Source organism: Corvus brachyrhynchos, unplaced genomic scaffold (genome assembly GCF_000691975.1).
Source record: "Corvus brachyrhynchos isolate BGI_N302 unplaced genomic scaffold, ASM69197v1 scaffold245, whole genome shotgun sequence".
In the NCBI taxonomy this organism is placed as follows: Eukaryota; Metazoa; Chordata; class Aves; order Passeriformes; family Corvidae; genus Corvus; species Corvus brachyrhynchos.
Window position 1 is genome coordinate 5,288,437 of NW_008238988.1, and position 15,596 is coordinate 5,304,032.

The 15,596-nt window shown below is 48.6% G+C and overlaps 1 protein-coding gene across 4 annotated transcripts in view; it reads left to right on the forward strand.

Moving 5' to 3' along the window:
* The window catches only part of FERMT2 (fermitin family member 2), a 49,660-nt gene that overhangs the window by 9,067 nt on the left and 24,997 nt on the right, over positions 1 to 15,596 (forward strand). For all 4 annotated transcript variants that reach the window (XM_017738874.1, XM_017738875.1, XM_017738876.1 and 1 more), the window contains exon 3: positions 9,674 to 9,907. In XM_017738874.1, coding sequence (XP_017594363.1) covers positions 9,674 to 9,907 — 234 coding nt within the window. The remainder of the gene's footprint in view (positions 1 to 9,673; positions 9,908 to 15,596) is intronic.

A 15,596-nucleotide genomic window follows, 5' to 3' on the forward strand; every position in this document is an offset into this window, starting at 1 on the left:
AGTGCCAGGTCCTGGCCCTGTGATGGGTGAGGCAGATCCAAGCTCAAGGTTGGAGGTGTTAAAGTTCTTTAAAAGTGTTTTGTGTTCATTAGTGAGCTTGGGGCAACAGGCAGAACCAAACAGAAATCATGGAATCATGGAATGGTTCAGCTTGGAAGGGACTTTAAATCCCACCCCACTCTACCCCCTGCCGTGGGCAGGGACACCTCCCACTATCCCAGGTTGCTCCAAGCCCTGTCCAACCTGGCCTTGAACACTTCCAGGGATCCAGGGGCACCCACAGCTTTTCTGGGCACCCTGTGCCAGGGCCCTGTTCTTCAGACCATGATCTCACCTGGATCTGCAAGAGAAGGATCAACACTTAAAATTATGGAGTGAGGTGAGGCTGCCTGAGGTATCCTGAGGCTCCAAGCCTCACTTTCCAGGGATCTAAGCTTTAACCAGAGATTAACCATCATTAAGGCGCTTGGGGAGTTGCCTGGTGAGAGGTTGGGAATTCAAGCTTGGGAATTCAGGTTGCCCATCATCCTCATTTCCCTGCCTGATGCATCATCCATCCCAATACACGTCCTCTGGCTCCCTTACTGGGTGTGATGTCTTTTTGGCAGGACCAGCTCCTCTGGCTTGCACATTCCTTGGGGATGAGTCAGGACTGCAGGCTGCTGTCACCATGGGACACTTGTCCTTTTTGGAGAGGGAAGGGAGCCGTGATCCAGGGCTGGAGGGTGAGGGATGCTGGGCTGCTCCTCAGGACAGCTCCCTGGAGAAGTGCTTTTCCTTCCTTCCTTCCTCTGCTGCAGCATTTCTGCCCAATGCTTCCTATTTTGTGCTGGATGAATCATGGAAACCACACTCCTTAATCGAGTTTTCTGCCATTTCTCATGATTCCATGGAGGCAGCCAGTGAAAGCCTCCTCTGGAGAGCTGCTTGATGAATGGGGGGGGGGAACAGTTGGCAAAATGAGGTTGCAGAGATCCTGTTTCAAAAAAATCCAATTAAAAAAATAATAATCCACCCTTGCTTTCCTTTCTTCCCTGCCACAGAAAAATGAGTAATCCATATTTCTCTGGGTTGCTGGTGCAGGGATTTAAAGGAATTCTGTACACCACTGGCAAAGACCTGCCTGAGCCCATCAGTGCTGGGGGTTTTGGGGAGCTGAGGTGACCTCAGCTCTCAGCTCCTCTGGAGAGTTTCCCAATATTCCAGCTGGGTTCAGCATCATGGGAAAACTCTTCCTGCTCAGGGATTTAGACAGGGTTGGGTATGGCTGTGCAAGCATTTAAATGGAACATAAAGCTACCAAATAGCTGAAAAGCTTAAAATTACAGGGAAAATGTTGCAGGAAGCCGTGATGCCCCATCCCTGGAAGTGTTCAAGGCCAGGCTGGATGGGGCTTGGAGCAACCTGGGGTAGTGGGAGGTGTCCCTGCCCATGGCAGGGGGTGGGACAAGATGCAATCCAAGTTAATAAACTTTCAAGTAAGCTAATTGAGCAATCCTATTAACACTGGAAAGAGCTTCCTTCCTCGAGTTTACTTTAGAAAAACAGTGGCTTTCAGGCTTGTTGGGATTTGCTCTTCTCCCTGTAGCCCATGGGCTGAGCATCTTGAGCCCTTCCAGGAGCAGCGTTTTGGGATATTTGAGGGTGATGTATCAGCTCTTCAGGACTCCAGTTACCACCCCTGCCTCATCAAGACATGGACTTTCCATTGCAAAGCTGACTTAGAATCCCAGTAAAAGGCAATAAAAGAACCCCAGTTCTTTTTCCAGCAGCGCCTTAGCGCGTTCCCTCATTAGCAGCAGACGCTCTGTAATTTCCCTGACAAGGACAGACACATGGAACATCCACATGCAGCATTGCATCCCAATGTGCTCAGTCTCCTCCACTGGGATTTTGTTCCCCTCCCTCCTCCTTTTTTCCTTGCTCTTGAATCACTCTGTGCCACTACACGAGGGCTTTGACGTCAGGACTTTGCCATGAACGTGTGCCCTGGCACGCTGGGGTAAGAGGGAGGTCTCCCAATCTGGGTCGTGCTCATGGAATCACAGAGTTGGGAACAAGGCTCCTTTTGTCTGTGTTTGTTTGGTGGCTGGTTTTTATTTTTATGAAGTCAAACTATTTTTCATGTGAGAAATATTCTTCTCAGACTGAAATTCCAGCACAGGTCCACCCTGTTTTGGGCACCTCCGTGGATGGGTGTGGATCATCTCCTGAATATTTGTGTTCCTGAAAACAAAGTAGGATGAAATTTTTCCAGGGGCAGATAGTGATAGGACAAGGGAGAATGGTTTTAAACTAAAAGAGAAGAGGTTTTTTTTAGTCCCAGCTCATTCCTGATGTAAACTCAAGGCAGGATGAGGCTGCAGGTGACTTGTTCCTTGTGCTTTGGACTTCGCTGGAATGCTGCACCCAGCTCTGGGATCCTCATAGGAAGGATGTGGAGCTGCTGGAACAAGTCCAGAGGAGGCCATGGAGCTGCTCTGAGGGCTGGAGCCCCTCTGCTCTGGAGCCAGGCTGGGAGAGCTGGGGGTGTTCACCTGGAGAAGAGAAGGCTCCAGGAAGAGCTCAGAGTCCCTTGCAGGGCCTAAAGGGGCTCCAGGAGAGCTGGAGAGGGACTGGGGACAAGGGATGGAGGGACAGGACACAGGGAATGGCTTCACTCAGATCAAGGTTAAATGGGATATTGGGAAGGAATTCTTCCCAATGAGGGTGGGGAGGCCCTGGCACAGGGTGCCCAGAGAAGCTGGGGCTGCCCCTGGATCCCTGGCAGTGCCCAAGGCCAGGCTGGACAGGGCTTAGAGGAGCCTGGGACAGTGGGAGGTGTCCCTGCCCATGGCAGGGGTTGGAATGGGATGGGCTTTAAGGTCCCTTCCAACCCAAACCATCCCATGATTCCATGAAAACAATGGTGAGAGTTGCCCATGGTGGCAGATCCAGGAGAATTTCTGGTACCATTCCATGTTTATCCGTGGATAAAAGCCCTTCCACGGGTGGTGGCTGCAGGGTGGCTGCTGTACAGGTTATTTTCCATTACATGTGTCAAATACATGTGGGAGATGTGCTTAAAACCCCTCTCAAGTCCCGTTAGCTCCGGGAGCCTCAGTTTGTCCTGGCTGCAGCTTTATTACATCAGTGATGATAATTTCATGGGCTGTTTCTCTCCCTGTTTCAAAGAATGATGTTTCAAGTGTTGTGACCAGAGGCTGGAGGGATTTTTGTTCCATTTTGAACTTTGCTCTGCAATTAAATCCCCGTTGGGGGATGGAGGGGACTCTACTCCAGTGCACTCCAGAAGACTCATATTTTCCCTAAATTATAGATTTTGCCCCAAGACAGCGACTGTGTCACCCAGCAAAACACGTCAGCATTTCTGCTGGACTCATGATAAATGAAAATAGCTCTGGTTTTAAATTTTTCTTCTTTTTTTGCTCCACAATTATCCGGGAAGGAGTGGCTTTGGAATGCTTGGAGGAATCTGGGTTTCCAGATTCCTTCAAGAGGTCAGTGGGAGCAGTGAGGAGGTTGGAGGGAGCCTCCCCTGGAGGGAGCAGTGGGTTCAGCTGCACAGATGAGTGTTACACTTGTTACATATATGTTTATATAAAATAAATATATAACCACTACAAATAAATATAAATAAAAAGAAATATATCTATTTTAAGAAAAATCTTTGGCATCTTTGGGACTTTCAGCAACTCTCTTGATTATTGGGGTGTCCTGTGCAGGTCCAGACATTGGATTTGATGATCTTTGTTTGTCCCTGCCAACTCAGGATATTTCTTTTCTCTTTTTCTCTTCTTCTCTTTTTCTCTTCTTCTCTTCTTCTCTTCTTCTCTTTTCCTCTTTTTCTTTTTTTCTCTTTTTCTCTTCTTTCTCTTCTTTCTCCTCTTCTTTTTCTCTTCTTCTCTTTTTCTCTTTTTCTTTCTTTTTCTCGTTCTTTCATTCTCTCATTCTTTCATTCTTTATTCCCTTCCCTTCCCTTCCCTTCCCTTCCCTTCCCTTCCCTTCCCCATCCTCTTTTCCCCCTTCCCTCTTTTTTGCCCTTCCCCTTTCCCAGCACTGCTCTCCTGCTCCATGCACCATATTAGCTGGTTTTTTTTAGTCTTTCTGAATATTTTAGGAATATTTGCCCAATTCCCTGATTCTGCAAGTGCTGTGAAGCTGCACCTTCCCCCCTCATGGACACATGGAAAACCAACTAGAGCAACCACACGAGGTTCTGTACAATGATTTTTCGTGGTTGGTTGTTGGGGTTTTTTCTCTTTTTTTTTCACTTTTAGTCTTAAATTTCTCTCCTCCCCAACTTTTTTAACACTTTTGCCTTGTTTTCCATGCTGGGGAGCTGTGCACTGCATCCTGAGGGAGCAGGAGAGGGTATCCCCCATCCCTGAGCTCCCCCAGGGCATTGCCAGCTGTTTATTGCTGGAAGTCTCTTCTCCTTGGAAGGAGTTTTCCTCCCCCTCCAGCTTCCCAGGAGGGGTGTGGATGCAGCCAACACCCAGCCCAGGGTTTGGAGAGCCCCTTGGAGCTGTGAGGGCTGGATTAAGGTGTTATCAGCAGGAGTTTGTGTTTAAAGGTACTTTAATCAGCTGCCTGCACTCCGTGCTTTGTCCACATCTGTATTTTTTCAATTCAGTGTGAAGTGCATATTAATTTTAAAATTCAGAAATCACCAAAAAAAAAAAGGAAAGTGACCACTTTTATTTTAATTTTCTTACAAAAACCCTCGAGGAGTTTCAGCCCATCTGCACCAAACTCAGTGAAAAGGTGGAAATTTTGGGGTTGGTTTCGTGTTTTCCAGGTAGATTATCAGGTACAAAAAAGACTTTTTGCAAGAGGAAATGCTTGGCTTGTGAGTTGGTTTTGGTCCCTGCACTGTATCTTGGATATATATATGGCATTTTTATATATATATTTGTGTGGATATATGTGGATCTATTTTTATATGCATATATTTTGTGTGTTTATCTGTAATGGTATGTGCATATAATTTGGTTTTGTCTCTGTTTTACAGATGCATATTTTTATATATATATTTGTGTGGGGTGTGTGTGTGCGTGTTTATATGCATAATATATATGATGTATTTTATATATAATATATATAAAATATATGTTTAAATATATATTTGGGTATATTTTTATATATATATAAATTTGAGATAATGGAAAGGCATTTTGCCACCTCAGCTTCCCAAGTGTGCCTAGACCAGAGCTGGATAATCCTGATTAAACCCACCCCTGGGAAAGAGCCAGGGAAAGCTGTGGAGCTAATTCTGCTCCTATGGAAAACCCCCCAGAGGGATGGATGGCTTTTGGCTCTGGCATGTTTGCCCCAGAGGAGGATGGTCCTTCGGGATTGTTCCTGTGGGAATGCTGAAGATTCAAATCCCTTGCTCTAAAAGCCATCATTTATAATTAAGGAATGAGCTGCAGCCTCTGCTCCAGCTGCTTCCATTGCCTCTCTGAAGGTGGAGAGAATTCCAGGGAAAACAGTGTCACCTACAAATCCTCTGTGTCCAAAAATCCACCAAAAATCTGTGATCCATCCCAGGCAGGCTTGCAGAATTCCCTCTGTACCTACTCAAGCTTATGCAGGAGCTTTTTCATTATTTATTGTGAATCCCCAGGTTCATAATTAAGGTGATGGAGGCATTTGCAGGGTCTTAGCTGCCCTATGGATTTAGTCCTGGATGTGGGTGTGAAAGGCAATCTGGTGCCACCCCAGGAAAGCCTCTCCCAGAGGTGGAAACCACCCCTGCCTTCCAAATACCCATCCAGTGGGATTTAACCATGCACTGGGAAGGGTGGAAAAAAAAGAGATTTATTCAGTTGTATCAGGGCTCTGTTGTCCTGAGCAGTGCACGGAAGGAGAGCCCATCTGCAATAGGGGATATCCCAAAATAACAAGGAAAATACGGTGTTTATACAGCACTGGAGACTCGTATCCTACTGCTTGTAAGTCCTAAGCTGGCCCGGAGAAGCTGCCAAGTGACGGCAGTGCTTCTGCAGGAAGGAGCTTCAATAGCTGCTGCAGCAGGAAAGGGACTTTAAAAACCCATGGATTGGCAGAGAGGGAGCATTTAGGAGCAGCCAAGTCCTGGGATAAATGGGATAAATGGGCTATCAGGTAGGGCTGCCTCGATTTTCTTTGCCCTTCACCCAGATTCAGCCTTGCTGCTTGAATGCTGATTGTGTTCGTGGGTCTCTGTGCGACAGCGAGCACAGAAAGCACAGAATTAAAACACACCCCGTGTGCATCTTGATTCAGACTTACTGCTGCTGCCTGGATTCTAGATGGGAATTTAGTGGTGGCTGTGGGAATTAAAATCTGCAATTGTAATTCGTGCTGGACAAGCTGGCGGGATGTGACTGCGGCCAGGCGCCGGCGTGGATTGAAAGCTGAGGATGTTTCAGGTTTAAAACCCTTTATAGAGCAGCCCTTCACTCCTTCTCTCACTGTTCTGCCCTCACAGAGGTCCCTGCAGCCATTTGTGTGATTTAAGATGCCTCTTGCATTCCCAGGACTGTCTGGATGGCTTTCCAAGGGGAACAGCTCCGTGGGTTTTGCTGTACAAAATGTCCTAAACGTCCCTCGTGCACGTCGCTGCCTCTTGGCACAGTTCTGGGAGGCAAATGCAACACCAGGTTCTTCCTGGAAAAAAAAATCCCAGCCCTCCCAGGCTCCAGAGGTTTGGGTTCAGGCTGCAGGGGAAGGTGGGGGAGCAGGGAGCAGGGTTTATTTTTGAGGCCGGGAAGGAAGCACCGTGCTTCCCTTTCCCGAGGGTGTTGCTGCTGGGGTTGGGCTCTTGGAGTTCCCTGAGCCCAGCCCACGCTCCAGCTGATGCTGACAGCTCCAGCCTCCTCATCCCTGCTGCCTTCACCTGGGGGATTCCTTGCCTGGAAGGGTGGCAGTGATTTCTTGTGACCCTTACACGTGTGCAGCTCATTCTGTAAAGTCCTGGAAGGGTTTGGGTGGGAAGGGACCACAAAGCCCATCCAGTTCCATCCCCTGCCATGGGCAGGGACACCTTCCACTAGCCCAGGCTGCTCCAAGCCCCATCCATCCTGGCCTGGGACATTTCCAGGGATCCAAAGGCAGCCACAGCTTCTCTGGGCACCCTGTGCCAGGGCCTCCCCACCCTCACAGGGAAGAATTCCTGCCCAATATCCCATCTATCCCTGCCCTCTGGCAGTGGGAAGCCATTCCCTGTGTCCTGGCACTCCATCCTTTATCAATAGTTTCTCTCCATCTTTCTTGTAGCTTCCTCAGGTACTGGAAGGTCACAGTTAGGTCAACTCAAAGCTGCTTTTCTCCAGGCTGAACAATCCCAATTCTCCCAGCTTTTCCTCATAGCAGAGGTGCTCCATCCCTCTGCTCAGTTTGGTGACCTTCCTCCGGACTCGCTCCAGCAGTTCCGTATCCATCACACTCAGCAGCTCAGAGGAGCTGCTGCATCTACAAACACCACTGAGATTTGCCACCTGTAGTAAACTTTTAAATTCCAGGTCTGGGATCTCTAAGATGAATTTGCAGTACTTGGAGACTTACCTGAGCTCTGAAAAATGAGTGGCCAGCTGATAAATTGATAATAGCTGATAAATACGAGTAAGTTGATGAATATGATAGGTTGATAAATAGGAAGTGACTGATGGTAGTAGATGGGAGGAGCCTGAGCTGGAATATTAAGCCTTGTTATGAAGCTGTAACCCCAACAAATCAGTAACTCATGAATTGGGACTCTGGTGAAGGTTTATAAACCTTTGATCAGATTTAAGCAGGCTGCTGGCATTCCCTGGCCTGCAGGGATTGCTCCAGGCAATCCTGGATCCTTGCAAAGCCCCCAGGGCTCTTGTCATTGTGTAAAACTCAACCCCACAAAGCAGCTGCTAAACATTTGCCAGCCTCTTTTATATATAACTACCCCATGGGACAGGCACAGACCTTCCCTTTCCTGCTAGAACCAACATCTCGCTGTTAATTGAAAGTGTTAATTACTCTCAGGCCCGAGGAGTTGTTTTTGTGCTGTGGCCTGAATGGTTAATCTGCAGTGTAAACCCAAATCCCCTTCTGTTAGGCATAAATGTTACCGGTTCCAAATGCCTTTGGTTTTTTCCTCCCCCTGATTTTTGGTGCCAATTCGTTCAGCTTTCAGTAGGGCAGAAGTTGGACTTCATTACCAGAGTCCATTGTAATGATTTCTTGGATTTTTTTCCGGGTAGACAAGGCTTGTGCAAGTTTGCATGCTTTTCTATATTTGGTTTTGTTTAATTTGATTGTACAAAGCTGTTGAAAAGTCCAGCTGAACGTTTCCACTTTCTGCAGTCCTGACTGTGCCATTAAACCAGGAGTTCAGAGGAAGAATCCAGCTCTTGCTGGGTTCTCTCAGTAACCCCGAGCTCGAGATCCTGTTTTGAGATAGGGACAGACAAAAGTTCATTTGTCACGTTGTTCTCATCTCGGTTTAATTCAGATGTGGCTCTTGGGGATAATCTTTACTTATCAAACAATCATGGAATATCCTGAGCTGGGAGGGAACCACGAGGATCATCCAGTCCAGCTCCTGTACAGGACATCAAGAATCCCACGATGATGTTGGTGCTGGAGTGTGTTCCTTGGTACCTCCAGTCCCTTTGGCATTGTGTCTGCTGGGACTTCACCTAATCCTGGAAATACTCCAGTTCTCTGGAATTGCTCCTGGCTTTCTGGCTGGTGCTCTGCGGTTCTGAAGGATGGAGACAGGAGCTGTTGGAATAAATGTCAGCTGGTGGTTTTAATTTGGGTTAAACTGGTGTTCCATGATGGAAATCCAGGATCACAGGGGGATCTGGAGCTGAAAGCAGAATTATTATATTACTAAATAAAATATTATGTTATATATCATTCCGTTCTCCACTTTTCCCTGTGTGGTGGGAGGATGTGGCACTGTTACTGGTTGTCAGAGTGGAAGTTGCTCTGCAGGAATGGCAGGGCCATGTGATAGCGGAAAATATTCCGGGTGTTAGGGAAAATACTGCACAGGGTCTGTCTTTTGGAGTTATCACCATGCTTTGGTTCCCCAAATGCTTCCCAACTTGGAGGTGACCTCCAAGAACCCCATATTTAAACCCCTGCTGGAAGGAGAAGTGGCTGTTGAGTTTTGTTCTTCCTTTGAGAGGTAACTTTTAGTTCCAGTTGGGAATTTTCAGGTTTCCTTTGGAGAAACTGAAAGTCCTGTTGAATTCTCCTTGCAAACCTCCTCCTGGTCCTGTTTTCCATATGTGCCGAGGTGGCTGGGCTCACCTTTGGATAGCACAGGTATCCTGGATGGTGGGGATGGGAAAAACCCAAGAACTGATAGTTAACCCTAAAAACTGGGCAAAATCCCTGCTGGGGGGAGGTGTTGGGTCACTCATGACCCCTTGGCTTCGTGTTCCAGGCAGGATCGCTGCTGGGCTGGTGATCCATGGACACGTTGTGTCTCACCCTCATTCCCCTTGGGTTCCTCCCTGCTTTTATACCCCATCAAAATAGGATTGAATACAAGCAGTTCCTTGTATCCAAGAAGGGCTGTCAGAGTTCTTTGGATCGATAGTTCCTTCTCAGTTAAGCACATTTTCAAACTTCTTTTGTCCTCTGAAGGCTCATTCTGGTCCCGCTTTTAACTGGGGGGAAAATGGGTTCTTTGTTGTAGATGTCAAGAAGGACTGGTCGGATCACGCGCTGTGGTGGGAAAAGAAGAAAACTTGGCTCCTTAAAACTCACTGGACGTTGGATAAATACGGGATACAGGCAGATGCCAAGCTCCAGTTCACCCCTCAGCACAAGCTGCTGCGCCTGCAGCTGCCCAACATGAAGTACGTCAAGGTGAAAGTCAACTTCTCCGACAGGGTCTTCAAGGCTGTTTCTGACATCTGCAAAACCTTCAGTAAGTGCTGAAAAACGCCCCTGGGGAGCTCCCCAGTCGGTTTGGCCCCTCTGCTGCACGTGCTTGTCCTGGAAATTTGATAAATCCTTGGTGTTTTCTGGCTTTAAACGCCCAAGAGTCACTTGGACATCAAGCAGCCCGGATGTCCATTCTTTCTCCCTTCCAGATCTACTCTTTTGTGTGCAAATACTTCAGTAACAGGACCAATTGAGCCAAGAAGTGATAAAAAAGGTATTTTTTGTGCTGAATTCTCTTCCATAGCAGGGCTGTCCTTGGGTTTGTCACAGGCAGGGCGGTACCAGCCCTGCTTGATGTTCAAGCTGCTGGTGTTGGGTTGTGATATTTTTTTTCCCTGCAAATTTATGTGCTGGATGAAAAGCAAACCCTGAAATGGGAAATCTGCCAGCCCTGTGGGTTGTCTTCTAGTGGAAAATCATATTAGAGATTAAGTGGTGATGCTTCACTGTAAAACTGTCTGGTGGAGGGAAGGAACTGAGTCTTGCTGTCTCCTCTTCACCCTCATTTCCTTGTGGAGGAGAAGCTCAGGAGAGAGGAGGGATCTAGCTCTTCCCCTACCAGGTCTCATTTTTTACCCACCTTCACAAATTCCTCATCCTAAAACCTGGTATTTCTTCCCGCCCACCTAAAAAAACCCAATGAGGAGATGGCAGTCCCACCCCGAGGAACTCCAGTAAGGGCTCCATATTGGAATTCTCCCCTCCAAAAAGAGCCTGCAACCCATCCTCAGCTGTAGTAAATCTATTCCTGCTCTCAGAAGGCAGCTGAGGTTACTCTTGGCTGACCCAGTTGTTTGGGGAGGCAGGAAGAGCTCATCCCTACGTGCCGTGTCTGGCGCATCTGTGGTTTCGTTGGTATTTATAGCTGGTTTAGGATCTTTGCTGTTCCTTTCCTGTTGTGTTGGGGTTTTTTGAAAGCGTAAATATTGGGCAATTTCTCCTTAAAATAGAAAAGGCTTAGCCAGCGTTATTTCTGAGTGGATTTTGCTTCCCCCACCCCCCCTGCTCCGTGTCCCATTGGCATTTGGGATGTTGTGCTAGACAGGGAGGTCCCAGGCTTGGATGCTGATGAATCTCTCCAGCAGTGACTCATGTCAGGAAATTCTGATATGGCTCATCACGAGACAGGAGAGCTGTCACTGATGCTGTCAGAACCTTACATGGGCCTGAAGCAGCTTTTTCTTCCAGCTTCAGAGCTTTCAGTGTATTTGTGAACAAACCAGCAGAATATTCCTAATATTTAAAGGTTTGGGAGGGGGAAAAAGGCTCTGGGATAGCAGAGATGGGAGCTCTCTGAGCAGGCAGCAGGGACAGATCCATCAAGGGTGGTTCTGACTTCCCTTTTGTGGCATCTGAAGTGCTGAAATTAATGTTCCTGATTTGGGGGAAAGCAGGGCTTTTACTGGAAATTTCACTTTCCTTTGAGTGACTCTCAGCAGCCTGAGCTGTTTGAGGACAGACAGAAACTGCAGTGATTAAGTGGTTTAGCCCTCCCAGTTGTGTTTACTGGGAGCCAGATGTTCAGCAGAGCTACTGGGAAGATGATACATGGGCTTGGCATCAGCTTGAAGGAAGAGGGATTGGGATGTGGGAAGACAAAAGTGCTGGAGTTGGAGGGGCTGGGATACTCTTCCCAGGACCACAGAGGTGTTTGGACACCTGTGCAGATATGTAGTTGTTCAAAAATGTGCTATAGATACCTAAAATGTCAGATATATTTTAACTTTTATATATTTAAGATCTATCATATAAAAGTCTATCTAATAATACACATTGTATTAGATATACATCATGTTATATATTAGGAGAAAAATTCTTGGCTGTGAGGGTGCCCAGAGAAGCTGTGGCTGCCCCTGGATCCCTGGAAGTGCCCAAGGCCAGGCTGGACGGGGCTTGGAGCAGCCTGGGCTAGTGGAAGGTGTCCCTGCCCATGGCAGGGAGTTGGAATGGGATGAGCTTTAAGGTCCCTTCCAACCCACATTTTCTGTGATTTTTTGATTCTGCCATTCTCCTTTTTTCTCTCCCCACATGGGTTTATCCTGCCCCATTCTTCTCCACTACCTTTCCCTGCCCTCCTCAGCATCCCTGCACAGCTTGGCTGCAGAGAGCTCTCATATCCCGTCTTAATCAAGCTAATTGTCCTTCCAAGGAAAACTGAGCTGATATTTCAAGGTGGAAGGGAAAAGTGATCCCAGCATAGTCCTTGTCTCTGCAAATCCCATGATTTCTGGTCTCCAGGGAAGTTAGGACAGAACTGTGCCTGGGAGTTGCTCATATTTTGGCTGTACCTGTTTGCTGTCGTTGCCCCGGATCACTTAATTACACCCCTCAGTAACTCCAGCACAAAGCATCATTAATGAGTAATTGAAGTAATTCCTGAAGTTCTCAGGACTCTGGCTGGTTGCATTTATAAAATCCTCGCTACACCAGCAGGAACACCCGTGGATGGATTATTTAGGGCTGTCCGTTGCTTCTGTTCCCTTTAAATTGTTACCCAGAGGTGTCACCCTTGCAGAGCGTGGCTGATTTTTCAAGAGAAGTCTCTGTTCTTGTGCAGAGGGAAGTCATTGCAAAGGGCAACTCCCCGGGGCTCCCAGGAGGTGGCTGTGGGAAGATGCTGGAGCCACTCGCACATCCCTCACTTTCCTGGAGGTCGTGTGAAGCCGGAAAAAAACCCAATCTCATTCCCAGTGGCTGGATTGCAGCCCCTTGATTCCCACAGCAGCCAGTCAGGAGGGTTAAAGGCACGCATTGACCCTGGCAGGAAGGAGGAGAGGAGCGGGCAGTGCATGGGATGGGCAGCCCTCATCCAAAGGGTGGCCTGGAATCCTGCCCGGGAGCAGCTGCTGGCAGGCAGCTCCAGCCTGAAGGGCCAGCTTTGATCTGCAGTTAAAGACCAGAGAAAGAGAAAGTAAAACTTCACTTTTATTTTTCTTTCAGAGCGACAGGGATTTGTGCTTCCCGCCTGGCCGGCAGCGGGACACGGGGGTTGGGATGGGATGCTCCCGTGTGCCTCCCTGCTCTTGTCATCCCACTGGGAGATAATTCCACCCAGAAAACTGCCCATCAAATATCCAAATGCATTTTCATGGGGCTGCACTCAGCACTTTATTGGTGTGAGTGGGAATATCCTCCCGGGAAAGCAGGGTTTGGGAAGGTAGGAGATGCTTAACCCATCATCTGACAGAACAGCAAATGGAAAAATCCTCTTTTCCTACATCAATAGGAAGGAATTCTTGGCTGTGAGGGCAGTGAGACTCAGGCTGCCCAGAGAAGCTGTGGCTGCCCCATCCCTGGAAGTGTCCAAGGCCAGGCTGGACAGGGCTTGGAGCACCCTGGGCTAGTGGAAGGTGTACCTGCTATGGCAGGGGCTGGAACTGGGTGATCTTTAAGGTCCCTTCCAACCCAAACCATTCCATGATTCTGGAATGGCTTCACTTGATTCCAGCCCAGTGGATGCCTTGCAGCTGCTCATGCCCTTAAGCTGCTTCCTTCCAGCATTTTGCCTGTATTTTTTTCCGTGTATCCCAAGAGCTCCAAGGGACTGCAGGCAGGCTCTGCTGCTACTCTCTGAGCACGTGGGACAGGAAAAGCAAACAGCAAGATGCAAGTGTGAGAGTCTTTTCCCAGACCTCGGCGTTTCCTGCCCCAGCAATGCTCCTTCTCCTGGGGACACGACTTATGTTGGAGCTGCAGGATGAGGGGAGGTGCTGTGACAGCAGGAAAGCTCCCACCCTTCTCCTGGCTGTGAAGATTTGGGACCTCTGCTGCCCTCCAGCCTGAGAAGAGGAGCAGGGAAAATGCTGGTTGATGTTCATGGGAGCACAGAGAGGACAACTCAGTGCCAGGGCTGGGAGGAGGCAGCTATGAGAGGAAACACTCCAAAATTCATGACCAATCCCTCCCTACCCACCCTGAGGCTGTGTAAGACAGAGAGTTCTCTCCAGACTCTTTCATTTCCCCAGAGTCTGGTGGAGCCGCACACCCAGCTCCTGCCTTGTAATCCATGGGAATTAGTCACCTGTTTTGGAAAACCAAGTCTGAGGAGCGTCCTGTGCCCAGCTGTGGCAGTTTCCATGCCCACATCACATCCCACTCTGTCCCCAGCTCCCCTTCTTGCACAGGGTGAGGGTGGTCTCATCCTGAGGAGCTTGTGGAGCCAGGCAAGGAGCAATGGGATGCGCAGAGTCCCGTGAGGGTGATGGGCTGCTTCCCATTGTCCCCAAAATAAGGAGGTTCCTGAGACTCAGTGAGTGATGGGAAGTGACAGCCAGCCTTCCCTGCCTCAGCCTCTGGCCACCAAATGCAGCCTGAGCCAAGGTGGCAGTGGCATTTGGTGACAGTGGCATTTGGGAGTGGCAGGTTGCCAGCCCAGCCCAGGGAAGGAGACACCGTCCCGACGCCAAATGTGACCCTACCTTTTTTTTCCCTTTCCAAACGTTCCCTGCTCCAGGACAGAACGTCCTCTGACTCCTGAAGTATTTGCAATATTTCCACGCCCTCCGTTGCCAAAAAGACTTCTATAAAAAGCCACTGTTTGTTGTTTTTTGGGTTGGTTTTTTTTTTTTGCAAAACTGAAACCCTTTGCTAGTGGATGTGCAGCATTCCCAGGGCTCTGTGACAGGCACGTGGAGCTGCATCCCTGGCCCAGTTGCTTTCCAGGAGGCAAAGCTGTCTGGAGTTTGTGGAATCACAGAATATCCTGATTGGAAGGGACCCACCAGGATCATCAAGTCCAATTCCTGGTCCTGCACAGGGCAATGACCACGTCCCACTGCAAACCTCCTAAACCTTCTTTTCTTCCTTCACATCCTGCTGGTAAATAAAGGAGTGTTTTTCCTGAAATCGTGGAGCTGAAATCATGAAGTCCTGGTAGATGCACATCTCAGGGGAGGAATATGGGGAGCAACACCAGCATTCAGGAGGAATTTCTTCATGGAAAGGGTGGTCGGGCATTGGAAGGGGCTGCCCGGGGAGGTGTTGGAGTTCCCCCTCCCTGGAGGTGTCCAAGGAAGGACTGGATGTGGCCCTCAGTGCTCTGGGCTGGGTGACAAGGTGGGGGTCAGGCACAGCTTGGACTTGATGATCCTGGATGTCTTTTCCAACCTAAATGATTTGGGATCTCGGGATACAGGCTGTGGATGCTCAGGAGCATCAGGAGGATGCTCGGGGATGACGTTCACAGGGAGACAGAGGCAGCGAAACACCAAGGATGGGTTTGCTGCCTTTCCCTGCCACAAGCAGAGAGGTTTGGCAGTGGCACAGCTATTTCTAAATATGTCCAGGGAATGGGTGTGGAAGGAAATCTTCCCATTTCGAGAGCCGGCCAAATTGCAACGTCCTCAGCTTTTTCAACTGCAGGGCCCAAGTGTTCCTCTGCCAACTGCAGCATTTTCCCCTTTTATTGCCTGCCCATGCTCAGCTGTCGTGCAGGATCCCAACCAACCCCAGGAACTGGGGTCAGTGAAATAATCAGATTTAATTACAAAGTGTCTAAGATGGAAAAAAAATCCTCTCCACCCTCCCCCCTGTCGCCACCCCAGGCATGTTCTGCGTGTGGAGGAGCATCAGGTTTTATGTCACCGTGTGAGTCAGAGAATTTTTTCATCCTTACTCTGCTGTTGACAGAGACCCTTTAAATAGATTTCCATCCTGAAGGCATTAGGACACGC